At 32.2% G+C, this 21,766-nt stretch overlaps 1 protein-coding gene across 2 annotated transcripts in view; it reads left to right on the top strand.

Moving 5' to 3' along the window:
- LCORL (ligand dependent nuclear receptor corepressor-like) overlaps nt 1-21,766 on the top strand; it is a 152,984-nt gene that overhangs the window by 49,865 nt on the left and 81,353 nt on the right. Inside the window, exons 2-4 of one of the 2 annotated variants that reach the window (XM_008588288.1) lie at nt 8,787-8,852; nt 20,533-20,612; nt 21,545-21,674. In XM_008588288.1, the coding sequence (XP_008586510.1) occupies nt 8,787-8,852; nt 20,533-20,612; nt 21,545-21,674 (276 nt within the window). The remainder of the gene's footprint in view (nt 1-8,786; nt 8,853-20,532; nt 20,613-21,544; nt 21,675-21,766) is intronic. The other variant, XM_008588281.1, reaches the window with a different exon arrangement.

The following is a 21,766-nucleotide window of genomic DNA, read 5'->3' as shown; positions in this document are numbered from 1 at the left end:
ATTTGGAGAAATAATGTTCAAAAATTTTTAAAAAATTAATGAAAACTATAACCCTGGAGGTCCAGTTAGCTCAACTGAGCTGAATACACACAAAGAAAACCATACCAAGACACATTATCATCAAATTGCTGAAAGTCAGTGTTAGAGAAAATTTTTAAGCAGCCAGAGAAAAAGGCTGATGATGTACAGAGGTACAAAGGAAAGAAAGGCTATTGACTTGTCAAAACCCATGCAAACAATTAGACAGTGGAAGCACATTTTTAATGTACTGGGATTTAAAAATGGTGGCCTAGAATTTTATACCCAACAAAACATTTTTTTTTTTAATGGAGACAAATAGGTATTTGTTTTTCGTAAAAAAACAATAGATGAAAGAATTCACTGCTAGGACACTTGAAGTATAAGAAATATTGAAGGAAGTTCTTTAGTCATGAGATCTACACAAAGAAAAAAAATGACAGAAATTGTAAATATATGAGTAAATATAAGACGTTCATTTTTAATATATTTAAAATAATATTTTAAAGTAAAAGTAATGTATTTTGGAATTTATAACAGATGCAGATATAAAATGTGTAACCATGGCAGATAGGATGGAGTGGAACATAGATGTGTACTGCTTCTTAAATTATATAATAACTATATATAATTATTATACAATTATATTACTATACTGTTTGAAAGGAGAATGTGAAAAGTTGAAATGAGGGCCGGCCCGGTGGCGCATTGGATAAGTGCGCCGCTTGGGAAGTGCGGAGGCGCTCCCGCCCGAGGGTTCGGATCCCACATACAGACCGGTTCCTGCTCACTGGCTGAGCGAGGCGCGGGAGCAGCACCGAGGGTTGCAATCCCGTTGCCGGTCCCCGGTCCGGTACGGGGGCAACACTGAGGGTTGCGATCCGTTGCCGGACACGGAAAAAGATAAAAAAAAAAAAAAAAAAAAAAAAAAAAAAAGTTGAAATGAACATTGTAAACTCTAGGGCAAGCACCAAAAAAACTAAAAATTATTAGCTATTAGTATAGCTAATAATTCAATAGTGTCAATAAAATGGAATACTAAAAAATTGTTACTTAACCAAAAAGAATGTTGTGGGGTAGGGGAATGTGGAGGAACATATAGCAGATGAAACAAATAGAAAATAAATAACAAGGTAGTATCTATAAACCCAATGATATCAACAGTTAACATTGAATTTTAATGGTATAAACACTGCAATTAAAAAGCAGAGATTTTCAGACTGGATACAAATGCAAGATTCAATTGTCCACAAGAAACTCAATGTAAATATGAAGACATAGATTAAAAGTTAAAGATGTCTATTAGTAAATTTCTGTTGCTTATAGCAGAATACCTGAAATTGGATAATTAAAGAAACGAAATTTTTTTCTTACAGTTTCAGAGGCTGGGAAGTCTAAAGTCCTGGTGAGGGCCTTCTTCTGGGTGGAGACTCTACAGCAACTCAGGGTATCACATGGTGAGAGAATAGCATAAGCAAGAGTGAGAGCTAATCTTCTCACTTGCCCTTCTTATAAAGCTTACAGAACCACACCCATTACTCCATGAATGGATCACTTTATTCACAAGGGCACAGTCCTCACAATCTAATCACCTTTTAAGGGCCTCACCTTTCAAATACCATAATCGGATTTCTCACCCTCTGAACACTGTTACAATGGAAGTCAACATGTTTGACCCATAGCAGGATGAAAAAAGAGACATAATGAAAATGTTTCTAATCATAAGAAAGCTGGTGTGGCTGACATAACATGAGACTTAAGAACAAGGATAAAGAGGGGCATTTTACAATGATGATAGTATCAATTCAGAAAGGAGATATACAATGTAAAATATATGTGCATCCAATAAGAGAGCTTCAAAATACATGAAGCAAAAACTGACAAAAGTAAAAGAAGAAAGATGGGGCCAGCCCATGGGTCATTTGGGAGAGTATGGTGTAGATAACACCAAGGCTGCAGGTTCGGATCCCTATATAGGGATGGCCAGTTAGCTCACTTGGGAGAGCGTGGTGCTGACACCACCAAGTCAAGGGTTAAGATCCCCTTAGTGGTCATATTTTTAAATAAATAAATAAGTAAGTAAGTAAGTAAGTAGATAAAAGATAAGACAAAATCAGTAGAGATATAGAGGACTTAAAGAACTTTATCAATTGGTTCGGCCTAATTGACATTTATAGTGCACTTATCCCAATAACTGCAGATTCACCACATTCTTTTCAAGTGCGTGTGATATATTCATCAATGCAGATCATATGATATTCATAAATCAGGTCTCAATAAATTTAAAATTATTGTAATCATTTTACAATGATTTTATGTTTTTGACCAGAAGGAATTTAACCAGAATTCAATAACAAATATTTCTAGAAAATCCCCTGGTATTTGAAATTAACACATTTATATCCTGTGGGTGAAACAGGACGTCATAAGGAAATTATAAACATTTTGAACTGAATGAAAATAAAGAGACAGTATATCAAAATTTATGGCATGGAGCTAAAGTAGTGAAGAGAGGAGAATTTATATAGCTTTAAATACTTTTATTAGAAAAGAACAAAGCTCTCAAATCACACAGTCATGATTACTACAGATTTTTAATGAGTTTTGAAATCAGGAAGTGAGTCCTCCTATTTTCTTCCTTTTCAACGTTTTTCGTTTTGTTTTTTTAAACCTATTCTGGATCTCTTGCATTTTTATATGAATTTTATGATCATCTTGCCAATTTATACAAAAAACCCATCCGGGATTTGTATAGAGATTATGTTGTAACTATAGATCAATTTGAGGGGTAGTGATCATCTTAACAATCATCTTAACAATATTAAGTCTTCCAATCCCTGAATATGAGATGTCTTTCCATTTATTTAGGTCTCCTTTAATTTCTTTCCAGAAGTCTTTAAGACTCATTCTCCCTTTCCTCCTCTCTCAGAGTGTTCCTCACTTTCTGAAAGCTATGTCTTTTCCCTGCACCCTGATCCCAACTCCTTCATACAGCTCTTATTCTTTCAACATGTTCAAGTTTCTCTAGTTCTTGAAGAGCTTCCTACATATACAGTTAAACGATGAAAGCATTAAGGAAAATATTAAGAAATGAAACAATGAATAAAATTGAAAGGTTATAAAAAGAAAAGAAAAGAACAAAGCTCTTAAGTCAATGATGAAGGTTTCCACCTTAAAAGACTTAGAAAAACAAGTACAAGTGAAACTAAAACAATAGTTAGAGGGAAGAATATAATGAAAGTAAGGGCAGAAATAAAAAATGAAAAATAAGTGGACAATAAAGAAAGTCATTGAAACCAAAAGTTGGTATTTTTGCAAAGATAATAAAATTGCCAAATTTCTGGTCAAAGCCATCAAAGGAGAGAGGATACCCAAACCAGTATCGGGAATGAAAGAGTGACATCATTACAGATTGTACAGATACTAAAAGAGAAATAAGAGAATCTTTTTAACAACTTTTTACAAATAAATGCTATAATTTATGCAGATTGCCAAAACTGACTCAATAAGAAATAGATAACCTGTATAGTTTTCTATCAACTTGTAAAACTGGATTCATAATTAAAACCTTACCACAAAGAAAACTTCAGGTCTCATAAATATTATTACAGTATACAAACTTACAAAATTAAGGATGAATCACTTCCCAGTTTTCTTGCTGAGACCAGCATTATTACCCTGTTACCAAAACCCAACAAAGACATTTCAAGAGATGCTCAGAATTCAGCAGTCATTAGGAAACTGCAGATTAAAACCACTGTGAGTTATCCTTACACAGCCATTGGAATGGCTAAAGTTAAAAAGATCGACAATGCCATGTATTATTAGTAAGGCTGTGGTACAAGTGGATCTCTCATACATTGCTGGTGGACATGAAAAAGGATGCAGCCATTTTGCAAAACAGCTGTTTAGTTTCTCAAGATGTTAACAAACCAAAAACAAGTCTTGCCAGTCAACCTAGAAATAACTCATATAAATATTTATTCAAGAGAGATGATAAAGTATGTCTGGAAGGACATATATGCATGTTCATACCAACTCTGTGTATTAGTTCTGTTAGCTTTTTATATGTAACTCTAAAAATAACAAGTCTAACTTATAATGACAGAAAGTAGATTAGTGCTGGACTTTTCAATGTCCCAGGCAATTAACTCAGAAGGGTACAAGGATACCGTTTGAATCGATGGGAATATTCTGTATCTTAGTTATGTTTTTGGTTAAATGAAATTATGCATTTTCAAAATCTACTTAAATTTGTTCTTAAAATTGGTACATTGTATTGTATGAAAGATATACTTCAATAAAATTGACTTTAAAAAAACATGCTATATTTGTCAGCAGATTGTACAATAGAAGAATTTTGTGAAGTGGAATATAGTAGAAAAAAACTAACAAAATACATTGAGGAAAGAAGGAGATGTAAAACACAAAGGAGAGAGAGAGAGCAGCATGAAGTGGTAAATATGTGTGTAAGCATAAAACATCATGTTAAGTGGAGTACACAGAACAATAACATAAATAGGAAGGAAGTCCAAGTCTTGGAAGGATGGATAATGATTTTGATTAACTTTAGGCCTATATCCTAATATCTGGGTTAACACAGAAAGTAGAAATAGAGGTCATAATTTTCATACTAATAGAAAAGGATCAAAATGGAATGATCAATATTTAATCAGTTCCAAAGTTTTCAGGAAAGGAGAGAAATAGACCTATAGACCCTTGACACGAATAGAACAAAAGTAGATAGGGAATTTAAACCCAAATATATTGACTACTATTTAAATTACTGAATTCTTGCCATCACTCAACTCTGTTGTCCTCTGAGTTGGCTTCATTCTCAAGTAGAATTCCTTCATAGGAGATGTGAATGGCCACAACAGTTCCAGTGTATATGACCTTTATAACTTGTGATCCTCCCCAAATTAAAATACCATGTTTTTGATAGACGCATATTGAATCAAACCAACCCTGAAATCTGAGATATTTAAAGTAGACGATTTTCTCTTGATCAAGCATGAATACCAAATGGATGTTCCTAATTGGCACAGGCCATCTCTCCTCCATGCAGTCATTTGGTGTGTTTACGTACAAGTACTTTATGCATATTGGTAAAGTAAAAGATTTTTGAGCAGAAAAATGAAATGACATGGTCTTATATCTTCTTTTTTTTTTGAAGAAAGAGACAAAAAGTGAAAATAAAATAATTGAGATAAAATTTAAATAAAGTAAAATTAAAATAAAATAAAATTAAGATATATGAATAAGTTTTTCTTAGCTATCAGAAATTTAATATTACTGCTTTGTAACTTTGTAGTAGTATTTGCTTTGAAGTTGGTTCATTATTTCATCTATTTATTTTTTGCTTAAATATCTCACTATGATCACTCTCTCATACTTATAATAATATATCTGTAATTGGAATTATTTATTTCCTGTAACAGCAGGCTCCAAATGTTTAAATGTTTTATTATTCCTATTATTTTAAGGGTACATTAATAAAAAGCAATATAAAACGTAAATAAATTACGGAATCCTGACAAATATGTTAGAGTGAATTAGAACAGAAATCCCACTATACTCTTTAATATTACAGAAAGGTTGTAAAGAAATAATTGAAAAAGATGTATCATGGGAAAAATAAAAAATGCTTTACAACTGCATAATTAGACTGTGTGGTTTGATGAAAAAACCTTATCTAGAAATAAAGAGGGACACTTCATCATTATAAAAAGTTTTGTTGTCCAGAAAGATATAACTATTTAAAACTTATAAGCACTTAATAACATAGCCTTACATAAAACCATATGAAGCTAAAATTTGCGGAACTAAAAAAGAATAGACAAAGCCACAACTTTATGGAAGATAAACTTTATTGATAGAACAAGAATGCTCTACTAAATATTTAAGCAAAAAGCATCCTACATTTCATAATCTATTTCTAGAGAATAGAAAAAGAGGGAACACTGCTATTTATTTTATGAGGGTAGTATAACATGATAGCAAAACTTGACAAGTTTCAGTGGCAACCATAGGTACAAAAATTTTAAAGAAAATAGGACAGTAAACCATCGAATATGTAAAAATATCCCATGATAATTGACTTTCCCAGGAATGAAAGAAATTTGGTTCAACATTAGAAATCAGTCAGCACAATTCACCATATTAAGAGATACTAAAAAGAAAAGTGACAAGACTATTTCAATAGATTCAGAATAAATTTGATAAAATTTGTCATTTGTTCATGATAGAAAAAACCTAGCAAGCTAGAAATAGATGGAATTTTCTTAATGTTTAAAGTTGTGTTTATTTTAAAAGGATACAGCAAACATTGTACTTAATGATGACCCTTCTTGAATGCTTTTCCATTTAGATTGACTGTAAGTCAAAGATGCCCACTATCACCACTACTTTTCAACATCATAATGGAGATCCAGCTAGGAAGTAAGGCAAAAACAAGAAAAAAGAAAGCAATAAGTTTTGAAAAGGAAAGAAAATGAGAACTATCATTATCTTTATAGATAAATGATATATTTGCATATGTAGAGAATCTCCAGGAATCTACAAATAAATTATTGTAATTAGAGTTTAGCAGTGTTGCTAGATACAAAGCCAGTTTGAAAACATCAATTGTATTCCTGTAAACCTGCAAGAACAAAACTTTTAACTAAAGATACCATTTACAGTAGCACCAACATGATGCAGGGTGAATAAATTCTAACAGGATGTATGTAAGACCTTAGTCTTATCTACTGAGGAATTAAGAAACACAATAGAATAAAAGTATAACTCCCTGTGTGCTTTTTTTTCTTTTCAGACTTAAATCCAGGAAATGTATGTTGTTTAAATTCAGTGGGGCTATACAGGGAGAGGCTATACATTTTGTCCAATGTACCACAGAATAACATTCTAAAATAGTAATTTGTGGTAGTGTTTTTGAAGCATACTAATTACAACAAAGGAGAGATCTAATATTTTAATAGAAGAAGAGTTTGGGCTTACTCCATCTGGGTCTCTACCTAGTATGAAAGTCTTTTCTCTACCATTCTTGAAAGCTCTCTGGTGGCAGGTAGTTCATTAACTCTTCTGCCAGAAATTTCCACTTATGGGAACTAGTACTAAGTCATTTCACAAAGATTTTTTATTTAGTATGTATTTATCAAAACCCTTGATAAGTATCTTACTTTGTCAAATCCAAGACATCATCAGTTGTAAGATGCATCATTAGTTCATGTTTTATTAAATGAAGAAATGTTGCCACTTTTTGACTATGATACACCATTGATTTTTAAGATGAATCTTGATTTTTGAGATATCAAAATGTTTTTTTAAGTATATTATAATTTATGAAATATTTCTGTGGAAGTATTTCTAATGTTTTACAATTTAGGAATACCACTAAGAAAATCTACTTTTCCTTTCATTTGTAGGGGTCTTCCATACCACTTTTAATTTTTTCCCCCTTAATCCACGCATGTTTATATTAGTTCCTTCTCTTGGTTTTCTAGTTATTTTGTCATCCTGGTCATTTTTTTTTTTTTTTGATGCCTTGTAGTTTATTAAGGTGCTTAAAATTGAATATGATACAGACTTCAAAAAAGAATAATTGTAAAATTTTAATATTAGTATATCCAGAGAGTAAAATATTTAGGAAATTAGTGAACTAGGATTTTGTTAACTTGGCAAAATTTTCAGTAATTTTTTTTCCTTAAAATTTAAGGCAGTCCATAGCAATGAACAAATTGTTGTGTTTTAATTTTTTACAAGAAGGTTTAAATTGTATGCATCATACTTTTCACAACAGGAATTTCTCCCCATTGACACTGATTACTTATTTTTGTAATTGAGGTTAAAGGTGCTAATTTTTTAAAGATTACTATTTTTTGAAACAAATATGAACAGGATTGTAATACATGTCTTCTAATCATTCTTTTCTTCTCTATTAGATTATTAATTCACACTAAGCTCAGATGGGGCAGGAACATGTGGCTTATTTAGCATGTGTAACTGGTCTGTCCTGTGCATAAATCTTGCATCTGCTTGAGAGTGGAAGGGTGTTTTAATTCTGTTTAATTCAAAGAGATCCCTGAGGGGCTTACTACTGGAAGTGTGTCCCATAGACTAGAGTCTCTGTACCTCCTGGGAACCTGTTAGGAATGTGGGATCTCAGGTCCCACCCCAGGACTGCTGAATCAGGATCTGCATTTTAACAGTGTTCCCAGGGGGTTTGTGTGCACAATTTTTTTTTTCCTTTTTGTCTTTTTTCGTGACCGGCAACGGATCGCAACCCTCAGTGTTGCGCCCGTACCGGACCGGGACCGGCCACGGGATCGCAACCCTTGGCGTTGCCCCCGCTCCTCACTCAGCCAGTGAGCGGCCGGTCTGCATGTGGGATCCGAACCCTCGGCGGGAGCGCCACCATGCTTCCCAAGCGGCGCACTGTAGCAGTGTGCCACCGGGCCGGCCCTGCTCATAATATTTTAACCCAGGAATGTTTCTAAATGACAAAGGTATTTACTTGTGTTAGTGGTGAATATATGCATTTGAATATTTTAACTACTCTACAGTCATGTAATTTTTGATAGTCATTGCGTGATTATTTATTGTGTTGTATATTGCCTAGTTCAGCTTAATTCATCTAGAGGAAAAATAATATTCATAGTAACATTAAATTAATATTTTTCTGATTTATCCAGAGTTTACAGTTTTTAATTATTGTAAAATGAAACTTTTCCAGTAGTTAATACACTTTTTTCTCTTTTAAAACACAGGTTTTGAGAGTATTTTAGAAGGGCTTTATGGACCACGGCTACGAAGGGACCTCAGTTTATTTGAAGGTAATTTTTAAAATTTTATCTTAAAATTTTAGACTCTGGGCCCCATTTAGCAAATGAAAAGTGGTATTCTACACTAATCTTATATTAAACATGAATTTATGATCTCTTTTAATTAGAAAATATTTTAAGTAAATGAAATAATCCAAATATTCTTTTTATTACATGGTATTTTACTACATATTATAATATCTTTTTTAAAACTTTGGTACACTAAAAGCTTGTTTTTGTCTCAGTGATGTAATTTAATTTCTGTTATTCTATTAATTACTTGCTCTAACTTATTCTTAAGTAGATTTTAAATAAATCAGTTAAACATGTCAATTGAATTAGATCAATCAATTAAATCAATTATTTAATCAAATTAATTAAACTTAATTATATAAATGTTTAATTAAATAACTGTCTTCTACAAAGCTGTTCCCCAAATTTTTACTTCCTTTTTTTTTGTTTTACGTAGTCTTATATTTTTCCTAGTGGAGCATTTATGAATATTGGACTGGGAGAATCTCTGGCTGAGTAAACTAAATACATTGAATTCCCTTTATCTGTTTTTATCAGGACATTCCTTTCGAATATCTGAAGAGCTAGAAGTTGTTATAAACATTTTTTAAATGAAGAATTTATAGAAAACAATATTGGGTAGAAGTCAGGAGACTAATTTTTTCTAGTTTTTACTGAGTTTGAAAAGTCATTTAAGCCTATAGAGGCAGCATATTTCCAATCTACAGAGTTGGCTCTTTACTAGCATAGTTTTTGAGAATAAGTAGATCCATTGTTGCTGTGTTCAAGGGAGAAGTGTGTGTGGTAGTAATATTGGTAGTAATGATGCAGATATTGATAAATAATTTTTTAAAAAACATTTTTTAAATTTAGCAGAAGTACATTTTTTATTAGGTTTGACCTGCTTTGGTTTTCTTTTCAACTGTTATATCTAAAGGATATTCCTAAGTAGTAATTCCATTTTAATGTTACCACTCTGTTTTCACATTTTGTCTTTAACCCATATTGAAATGTTTTTTCTCATATTTGCCAAAAAGTATGATGGTTTCCTTTTGCTATTTGTATAATTTTATAAAATTTTCTAAATATTTCTTCTATAAATTTAAAAAAATAAGTATAATTTATTATTTTAGGAGTAGATTATATTCCCAAAGTGTTATATATCATGCTTACGTTTTCTTAACATACTTACCATTATATTTCATATAACATATTCCAAAGAACAAAAGTTTACTCTCAAATTGAAAGTAATTTATTTTTAATGATGAGATCTAATGTTTTCAAAGTAAGGCTGGGAAAAGAACTTTTTATTCATTACTCAGTACAATTTAGCACCAAGAGACAATTTATTTGTAAGTATCAAAAGCCTTAAAAAAATAGATACCTATACAGTATTTTTACTTTTAGGTATCTCAAGAAAATCAGATAAGTGTGAAAAATATATATTGTACATATAAGACTGCTCATTATAGCCCTTTTAATGTTGTTGTATTAAAAAATAAGGGGCTGTTTAATAAATAATTTTATATCCATAATTGGCATGTATACAGCCATTAACAGAAGAATTGTTGGGGTGAAGAAAAGCAAGTTGCCAAGCATAAACTATATTCTGATTCATCCTATTTTTGTTAAAAAAAAAAAAAAAGAGAGAGAGAAATAGATATTTTTATTGAAAATGGACTAGAAAGATGCCAAAACATTCATGGTGATTATATTTGAAGAATGGTTGGGTTATGGATGATTTTGGTTTTCTTTTATATATGTGGGTTTTTCTCCAATATCAAGCATGTATTATATAATTTTAAAAATATGGAACTTTTAAAAAATCATAGTTTATTTTTCTTACTGAAACTCTTACAGATGTTGGAAAGGGAGGTCTATGACTGACTAAATTAAGAGCATTGTTTATTTTTACCAACTATTAGTTTTTTCAGTGATATTGATCATATAATGTATATAATAAAACAGTGTAGAATATCAGATGAATTTTATTCAGTTTATAAAATTACAGAACCATAAGGGAAACAATTGTGTTGGGGGTCTTGAATGTATAAATACTTTTTTCACATATAACCTGTTTTTTTAAACTATCCTTGGGGTGGGAGTGGGGTTTTGCAGGACTATAGGAATATAACAATTTTTCAGTCTTTCCCGTCTAGCTTTTAAAGCACCTATGGATTATCTTAAATGTATTACCAACAACTTTAAGGTCTTTGAAATCCTTAAAACCTTGAGTTCAGGGACATGGTATTCAACTTTCTATTCCTAGCAACTCATCAGTGCTCAAAAGTGTTTATGAATAACTCATTGAAACCTTTGCAGTATGATAATGTAGCTTACAGGTTTGTAGCTGCTACTCATGATTATGTGCAGCCTGGAACTCAGAGTGCCACTCTGAGAAATACTGACTTGTGTGTTCAGAGTTCTATATTTATGTAATACTGTTTGTTATAGCCTCCTCTTCCAAAGGCTGTAGCATAAAGTAGATAGAATTATAAAGGAGGAGAAAATGTTATAGATTAAAGGTGTCTTAAGAATCATATGAATTATATGTGATACGTGGATGTGGATTGGGTCGTGATTTGAACAAATCAACCATTACAAGATATTTTTGAGACAGGGAAAACTGAACATAATTGTATATTGAGTGATGTGAAGGAATTAATACTAATTGCATTGGTTGTTAGTTATGATGGTATCGTGACTATTCCTTCTTTAATCCTTATCTGTTAGATACATGTACTGTAGTATTTACTGGTGAAATGATTTGCTTTAAAATACCCCAGGACAAAAAGCAATGATAGTCTTGGGTGCTTCCTATGTCACATGTTAGTTGGGATTTGGCAAAAGGGATTCTTTAGAGACAGTAAGGCGCAAAGGGGATAATATTGGGCTTTGACTACACAGAGATTTTTTTTATACATTTTTTTAAATGCATAAAAAAAGACTAGCATAAATACTGGTTATTATAGATATTGATCTGTGATGTAATTGCAGCGATACCATAGGTTAGCTGTTTTATTACTTGCTTGAAAACATAGGGCACTAGGAGAAAACTTTTTTTTTAGACGTATCTGAAATCTTACAGTATGATTCATATACAAAATAGGTAGTGCCAGTATAGATCTTTTACTTTGATTTTTGATTGAATTATTTCTGGATCTTGAATCTAGTCAATTATGTGTGCTAACTCTGTTATCTTCCATTGTACTCTGGCACCTTCCATTCTACTGGGACCCAAGGTATCTCTAAGGGTCCTTCTCTCTTTTGTATACGTAAGTGTTTTAAGTTGAGAGAATGATAATGGTGGTGGGAGTAATCAAAAGTTTTCTGCTCATTCTTTATTCATGTTGAACAGTTATGAATCATAGAGCCGAAAGTATGTATGTAAGATATCTGTCCCAACCTCCTGTCTTAAGTCAGATGAATGATATCCATGCAGAACATGACTTTATTGAGACTCCAAAATGTGCCCATTCCAATGTTTTATCATTCTTATGGTTAAGGAGAGCTATTCCTTAAATCTCTTAATTTTAATCATTTCTTATTTTAGCATAGTTTTACACTGAATTAAATATTTTAAATTATATCTGATGCATTTATATGGAGTGCTGAATAATTGTAGTTTCACCATCCTTTCTGCCGAGCTTACAAATGAATAAAGGAAAACCTCTAAAGAATCAAGAATTTAAGCTATGCTTGATGTTTTTTGTCTTCCTTTCTTACCTGCTGTCCATCCATATTCATATTTGAAGTTAGTGTAATATTTAATCGCCTTCTGGTAACCCAAGTTGCTCCTTGTGACCTTAGCCGCTTGCTTCTCCTGCTTTTATTTATGGTTTGTTTATATAGTGATGCATGTATGTATACATTTATATTTACATTCCTTTAGAAATTAGTTGTTTATTATACAGAGGGCAGAATGTTCTAAGGAAATAAATGCCTATATTTTATTTTTAGACTATTTCTTTTACATACAAGTAACACAGGGACGTTTTAGAAAATTAGAAAATACAGATCAGCCAGGAAGAAAAAAATTACCTTTAATGCCACTACCAAGAGATAACTCTTTGTTAACATTTTTGTATAAATGTATATATTTATTCTTTCATTAAGATAGTATGTACTGTATACACAGTATATATGCTTTTTGTGCCTGCTATGTGTGTATATCATTTGGGTATATAAAGTTCTGGATCATCATTCTTAGTATACCATAAAGTTCTGGATTATCATTCTAATGGCTGCATAGGATTTCATTGTGGATATATTGTAATTAATTTAACTAATTCATTTAATATCTCATTTCATTTATTCTTTTAATTTAAATAGATCTTTTTTTTTTTTTGTGACCGGTAAGGGGATCGTAACCCTTGGCTTGGCGTCGCCCGCACCGTACTCAGCCAGTGAGCGCACCAGCCATCCCTATATAGGATCCGAACCCACGGCCTCAGCGCTCCAAGCGCCGCACTCAGCTGAGTGAGCCATGGGGTTGGCCCTTAAATAGATCTTTTACTTTGTATCCTCTTATGTGCTTTTTGGGGAGTGAGTTATAAAATTAGCCAAACTTTGGATCTCAGGCAGTCTTTTTTTCACACATAGGCACGTATTTGTTTCATTGCCCTCTGTACCCCAAATGTTCAAACTTTTTTTCTCCAGATGCCTTAGGTAAATTCTTCCTCCTTTTTATTGCTTTTTTGAATTAGAAAAGTTTCTAATTAAAGTTGATGGCTAAAGAGTAATGGTATTAGTTATAGTAATAAAACTGTATCTGAGCAAGGACAAAGACAGCCATATGTTTTGAAGGAAAATTAAACCAGTGTTATCAAAGTATAGAGCCTCTTGAAGAAGTTTGTGGAAGCTGTCCATTATAGACATTTCAGCTTCTTTCTTATCCTTTTCTAAACAAATGTGCTTTCTTTGTTGTTAACATTATTAAAAATGATTTACTATTTAGATGCTAGAACTGCAAGTATAGGTATTCCTCATTGTACAAATATGTATGCAGGAATCAAATAGATTAGCATATGTTTTTATATAAATCTTTGGAAATCTAAGGCCTTGTTCCTCACTGTTCACAACTTAGGAATCAAATAAATTGGATAGCAAAGGATTCTTGTATATTACTGTAACTTTTTAAAATTATGAAATTAAATGCATAACGTTTGAATACATTACTTCCTACTGTTTTACTGTTTCTGTTGAAAAATATCTTCTAAATTTTATGCTACCTTAAATGTCAACTTTGGCACACAATGTGTTTTAAAGTTGAAGATTTTTATATCACATATATTAATGTTTTGAGAGGTTTATATTTTAATTCTTGAATTCGATTCAGAACCATCTGCAGGTTGAGTGGTTTTGGAAGAAACTTTTGAGTGCTGCTAATTTTTAATTTGTTGGTAACAAAGTAGAATTTGTAGTTTTCCTTCTTCATTGATCAGTCTCATGACTCTGTCCTTTTGAGGAAAGCATAACTATTCTCTCTTTCTGGAGAGAGGTCTCCAAAGAAGCTTTGAATGTCATAAACTTTGCACATTTACATACTGTGAAAAAAGTTTACAGTACTCTATGCCTCTCTTCCTCCTCCATCTGCACTAAATGCACTTCTGCTGTCACAGTAAGTTTTTAAGCAAAAACTTACTCTTGTTTTCTACTTTAGTTTATCCTTTCTTAAGTCTTAATGGTAGGCCAGTTTCTTTCATCAGGGTTGGGGGTGGGGAGGAGGGTCATGTGATCTATATGCCCTGACTGTGGATATTTACATAAATTTGAATAGATTTTATGTGGCATGAACTTGAGTGCGGTAGGCCTGTGGCAACTGGCTGTTAGATGCTTATTGGTTTTTCTTTAGGCGTGTCCACATATCAAAGGGATTATTTTTATCAGAGGTCTTCAAGCTATAACATGTGTGCTAAATCCACCTTGTTGACTATATTTGAATGGCCTTTGAGTTAAATCACAAATGATTTTTGTGATGTGAAAATTATATGAAGTTCCAGTTGTCCAGTTAATAAAGATTTATTGGACATAGTCCTTTTGTTCATTGACAGCTGTGGCTGCTTTTGTACTACAGTGGTAGAGTTCAATAGTTGTGGAAGAGACTGTGGCCTGCAAAACCTAAAATATTTACTATTTGACTGTTTATAGAAAAGGTTTGCTGACTTCTGACTTACAGTACTGATTGAAACTTAGTATGTTTGGCTTAAATTTTTTTTTTTTAACAACTCAACACTATAGTGATGGAGACATTAAGACTACTTTATAAAGATTTATTGGATGAAATATTTTGAATGCTTATTATTTAGACACTGATTAGCAATAGGAAAGAAAAAGAATGAGATCTCTTACTAGGAACTCATGAAAGTCAGTTTTCTAATATGAATTGGTGATTATTTGTATTATATAATTAAAACCAGAGAATTAAATACTATCTTATTGTTAGTTATGTACATTATATTAGTTCTTATCCCATATGTAAGTATGTGATGCATACTTAAGTGAGGTTAAGACTTTCTGAGTGTATTCATCATAGTATTTATAATACCAAGATTAGAAAAACAGGCTAAATATCCAGCAATAGGATTTTGGTTAAATAAATTATGATATATCTCTTTGATGAATTATACTTACCTATTAAATATTATTTAGAAGTATAGTTGATCATGGGAAATATTTGAGACAAATAACCCTGTGTAATATGTTCCTAATTTTTTTATGTGTTTTTAAATATTGGAATCAGCTGGTTCTTTCCAAAGATCAATAAAATTGATAAACCTCTAGGCAGGCCAATCAAGAAAAAAGAACCAACATTGATACATTTTTATTAATGAAAGACCATAGTTTATATTAGGCTTTACTCTTTGTGTGTTCTACAATTTTATAGGCTTTGCTAAACGCATGTCACGTATTCACTATTACAGTATCATACACAGTAGTGTCACTGCCCTAAAAATCCCTTGTACTCCACCTTATCACTCCCCCCTTCCCCACAATCTGTGGCAAACACCAATCTGTTTACTCTCAAAAGTTTTGCCTTTTTCAGATTGTCGTATAGTTTGAATCATACAGTATGTAGCTTTTTCAGATTTGCTTCACTTAGCAATGTGCATTTAAGGGTCTTCCGTGTCTTTCGTGGCTTGATAGCTTATTTCTTTTTATTGCTGAATAATACTGCCTTGTATGGATGTTCCACAATTTGCTTATCCATTCACCTATTGAAGGATATCTTGATCACTTCAAGTTTTGGCTATTATGATTAAAGCTGCTGTAAGCATTCATATGCAAGTTTTTGTGTGGACAAAAGTTTTCAGCTCATTTGAGTAAGTACCTAGGAGCACAATTGGTAGATGATTTAGGAAGACCATGTTTAGCCTTGTAAGAAACTGTCCAGCTATCTTCAAAAGTGGTTGTACCATTTTGCATTCCTACCAGTAATGAATGAAAGTTCTTGTTGCTCTACATCCTCACCAGAATTTTACATTGTCAGTGTTTTAGATTTTAACCATTCTAATAGGTATGTAGTGGTATTTCATCATCTTAATTTGCAGTTACCTAATGACATGATATTGAGCATCTATTCATATGCTTATTTGCCATCTGTATATCTTCTTGGGTGAGGTGTCTGTTCAGACAGGTTTTGGTATTTGGATAATGATGGAATCATAAAGTGAGTGAGGAAATATTTCCTATACTTTTGTTTTCTGGAACAGATTGTAGGGAAACAATCTGGGCTGGGGATCTCTGTTTTGGAAGGTTTTTAAATTATTGATTTAATTTCTTTAATAGATATAGGCCTATTGAGGTTATCACTTTTTCCTTGTGTAAGATTTGGTAGATAGTTTCTTTTGAGGAATTGGTCCATTTCATCTAAAGTTGTCAAGTTTGTGGGCATAATGTTCATAATATTCCTTTATTATCCTTTTAATGTCCATAGTATTAGCAGTGATGGCCCATCTTTCATTTCTGGTATTTGAAATTTCTGTTTTCTCTCTTTTTTCTTGATTGGCCTGCCTAGAGGTTTATCAATTTTATTGATCTTTGGAAAGAACCAGCTGATTCCAATATTTAAAAACACATAGTATATAAACTAGAAGGATATATAACAAAATGTTCATCATTATCCCTGGATGATGGGATTATGAATAATTTTTGTTTTCACCTTACTACTTTTCACCTTACTTCGTTGATGTGTAGTTTCATAATGAAAAATTACTTTAGTTGCATTTCCCTCTGTTCACTATCTTTCCCTGAAATCAACATAGTTGTAACCAGTGTTTCATGATCTTCATGAGAAATCATGAAGTATTTCATGATTCAGTAGTCCAGTATTCTCCTTTTTCACTTTTCATTGGGCTTTGTCTTTGGGAACTCTAAATTTATATTCCGTGGATAAAGGGTACTAAAAAGAATAAAAACATTAAGAAGCGAGGTTATTTAGAAGGAAATGAAAATAACATCTTTTGAACTTTTTAGGTATTTTACATGTTATTACTTAATTTTTACTACAGCCTTAAGATGCAGTTTTTAATTCTTCTTGTTATACAAGCAAGGAAACTGAAACTCAGAAAAGTTAACTTGCCTGAGGTCACATGTAGTATGTAGAAAAACCCATAGTTCTGTACCAATGTTTTCTGATTTCAAAGTCTGCTGTCTTTCTGATATAGATTAGATAAAATGATTGGAACCAAACTTTAACTACAAGAGTATATGTCCACGATAGAAAGGTAGTCTTTTGTCAGTTGTTTACTATCAGTTTTTATTATGACATTGCCTTTTATTAACAAAGCTATTTCTATAAGGTATATAATTTAAACCTTTTTGAGCTTCTACCTTTATGTATTAACATTTTTAAAAGAACGATAACTTGTTTTAGAGAGGAAAATCTGATTTGTTGTCAAATTTTGTTTGAGATAAAATGAATGTGTTTTATTTCAGTATTTAATTTTTAATGACATGAAAAGATAACTGGGGAGAAGGGAAATCTGGCCTAGAGTTAATTTTTCAAAATCTGCTTTCCCATATCCAAAAAAAAATGTATCTCACCATCACTTATTTGGATTCAAAATCAAAAGTTGTTGTAGAAGAAAGTAATTATTATTTGCAAATAAAGCTATAAATTTTGAACTCAGCAAAATTTAATGGCCTTTATGTATTCAATTGATTATTCAGTGTCATTTATTTAACATTCCTTGAAGAATCTCTAGTAAAATAAGTGACATAATCTCAACATTTTATCTTACCACTGGTAATTGTCTTAATAAGTCTAAAATTGTCTCTTAAGTCAGCATATTTATCATTGAAACTTCATGAAATTTTACAACCATTTAACCATTTTTCAAAAATACTCCTCCATGCCTATCAACTATTTTCAAAAATCTCAATGTTAGATCCTTTTCATTAGGTCATGATTTAAAAGATAAAAACCAGTAAGATTTCCCTCACCTAGCAAAATTATGTTATGCCTGGCATATATATGTCATGTCTTTATTGTAGTAATGCTGCATAACAAACAAGTCCAAAATCTGTTATGTGCTTATGGGTGATCTGATTCAGTTAGACTCCAGGCTGTGGATGATGATCACGTCTTCTCCACATGACTTTAGGTCCCAAACTGAAGTAATGACTAGCTGGGGCAAGTTCTTCTTATGTTGGATGGTGGAAGCTCAAGACAACTGAAGGAAACTTGCCATGCCTTTTAAAGCCTCAACTCGAATGGCAAACTAACACTTCTCTCCCATTCAGTGCCTTGGTTAGAGAGCTCAGCTTCCCTAGTAAGACAAACTGCACGATTCTGTATTCAAGAGTATGTATATATGATTCTGTTCAAGCGAGGGGGTAAAAGGTTGAAAACAATATAAGCTTACATAGCTGCAGTTCTATAAGGATTGGGTTTTTAATTGTGTAGATTGCTTAAACTTTTTATTTGGCCACATAGTTTACAGAAAGTGACCAGTTTTCTTAAGCAGATAGTTAATTAATATCGTCTGTAAACTAACCTTATTAAATACATGTACTGTATACAGGATTAAAAAGATAATGACTGGTAGTTCCACTTTGTTAATAACTGGTCATTGCATGGTGTTTTATAGTTTATATAGTATCCAATTTTTTCATTTGATTCTCAAATAAGTTAGGTGATCCTTGTTTTACATGAGGTAATTAAAACAAAAAACTTTGTGGCTCAAAAAAGTTGCAGATAGTAAAGTGAGATTCCATTCCAGATTTTCAGTGACTTCAAATCCAGTTAACTTTGCATTACTCTATACTGGATCTTATGTTCCCATTCCTTACTTTTTCCACATTTATGTAAATATTAGTAATATTTGTATACCACTGTTGAAATCAAAGGGAGGTATTATGACACTCCCTGTATTCCAACAAATTATATTATCTTCTATTCTGACCGGTGTTATCTGGATAGATTCAGGGTGCTAGGGGTTTACATACTAACTAGTATTTATTCATTATCATTCCAGAAAAGGTAAGCTTTATTTTCTGTGTAGTTTAGCAGTAACATTTATTATGTATTCCAAAAGTATGAGAGAAAACTACGGTGGTACATCAGTGTTTTTCAAATTAGTCAGTGTAGGGCCGGCCCGGTGGCGCACTGCTACAGTGCGCCGCTTGGGAGCGCGGTGGCGCTCCCGCCGAGGGTTCGGATCCCACATACAGACCAGCCGCTCACTGGCTGAGCGGGGTGCGGGCGCAACACCGAGGGTTGCGATCCCGTTGCCGGTCCTGGTCCGGTACGGGCGCGACACTGAGGGTTGCGATCCGTGCCAGTCATGAAAAAAAAAAAAAAAAAAAGCAAATTAGTCGGTGTAGCTGCCTCAGATGATAATGATTTTATATGTTCGAGGTTCTACATATGAATGTATTTGGGAAAAGAAATTGGGAATTTCTGGCCATGAGCGATAAGTTTGAAAATCACTGTCTATACCAAGTATAGTTAGGATGACAGTGTTTTTATACTTTCATAAAACTCTTTCAGCAGAAAATGTTTTTGTTTTCCAGAAACTCTCCATATATTACAACAGTTGGGTTATAAGGAATAGTCTGGGGAAAAAAATCCATGTTTTGTTGTTGAATAATATACCTTATTTGTTTACCTGATTTTTATTTGTAACTCCTGCAACAAAGCTTTTGAACAGTGTAATAAAAATCTTATCTGACTTTTGGGCTATGGATTTCTACTTATTTTCTTGGGCATCATTCTATTTTCTTAAATCTGTGGGCTTTTCTGGTGCTTTCTTCCATTTCCCTATTTTATGTTATCTTTCATGGTATGCCAAATTTATTCCTTTCCTCCCCATATCTCCCTCTTTATTCTGATTTCTTTCATAGCAAAAATAAAAATAATATTAATGGACAATGATAAATTGAATTTTTCAGAAGATTAGTTGATACTTAAAACCCTATTGTTGGAAACTTGTTAATATATTACCAGCTCATTATTCTTGCTACTTTGTCCCATAATAATGCAAAACTATTCTCAATAGCCTTCTCTGTTTATGTCTTCCTAGATGTCATCATTTTAATTTTAATGTTAGACCTTCTGCCCTTACTGTTAATAGTTAGTTGGTTTTTTTAAATTATATGAGTCATTGTTGGGAGTGGTAATTTTATTTGTTTTTAATAAAGTTAGTGTATTTAATGAATATTTTTCCCTCTTTTAAAGACTGTGAACCAGAAGAGCTGACTGACTGGTCTATGGATGAAAAATGTTCATTTTGTAACCTACAGAGAGAAGCAGTCAGTGTAAGTTTTAGTGCTATGAAATTATTTTTAAGCTAATTGCACAATTGTAACACAATTCTTTTTTTTAACTTAATTTGTTCTGGAAATTTGTGATTCACAGTGGAAGTTTAAATACTTCGTTTTGGTAAATGAAAAGAGTATTTTAAAGTCGTATATTGGAAGTCTAACATTTAGCTTAACTTGCAGGTGAAAATCCTAAATCCATTTCACATTTTTTTGCTTATTGTTCCCTGACTCATGAAGTTCAGTTCAGGTCTGTTTTGTATATAAGGGTGAGTTTGGTGGTCTAGTTTGGTCTGAGACCACCCTACAATATGATTTCTTAGGAATAGATAGTAAGGGGATAATGTGCTACTGTTTTTTAGACTTTCACTTATTCTTGAAGTCTTTTAGGTATCATAATTATTTCCTTTGTAAATGATGAAATATTTAAGTGTCTATTGTACACAGGTCATAAACTATTCAATCAGCATCTTCTTATTCCTTTTCCTTTTCTACTGCTGTGAGAAGGGCTGAGAAGAAATGAAAACTTGAGAACCTATACTGATTTTGGTCAGATTAAGTGGGTAAACATATCTACTTTGTTGTTAGAACTCTGATAGGGTTACTTTATTGGCATACCATATAGGGAATTTATTCAGCAGTATATTTTATCTGCTCTTCTTCTTCTTTAGTTTTGCTAGGAGTAAGGGTATTTTGGTTCTCTGTCAGAGCTAAATTTCTTTTTTCCTGACTCCTGTCCCAAATTTTATGCTCCCTCTATATAATTTGATTTAATTTAAAAGGTTGAACAAGTAAGCATTTAGATAATTAATTTTCTGCCATTTTAATGGGATCCCATGTTTAAATAAAAAGTGATTTTATACATACATACATATATATATATATATATATATATATTTTTTTTTTTTTTTTTTTTTTTATAATTTTAGGATTGTATACCATCTCTTGATTCTTCACAGTCAACACCAACGGAGGAGCTATCATCTCAGGGCCAGTCCAACACTGATAAGATTGAATGCCAAGCAGAAAATTATCTAAATGCACTCTTTCGAAAGAAAGGTAATATTGGTATGCCTTGACATTTAAAATTTGCAATAAAATGTTTGAATTTTTCTCACACAGACATTTTTTAATAGTCAGTCTCTACTTCA

Source organism: Galeopterus variegatus, unplaced genomic scaffold (assembly GCF_000696425.1).
Source record: "Galeopterus variegatus unplaced genomic scaffold, G_variegatus-3.0.2 Scaffold123, whole genome shotgun sequence".
NCBI classification, from domain to species: Eukaryota; Metazoa; Chordata; class Mammalia; order Dermoptera; family Cynocephalidae; genus Galeopterus; species Galeopterus variegatus.
The sequence above is the reverse complement of the archived record's forward strand: the minus strand, read 5'-3'. Positions and strand labels throughout refer to the sequence as shown.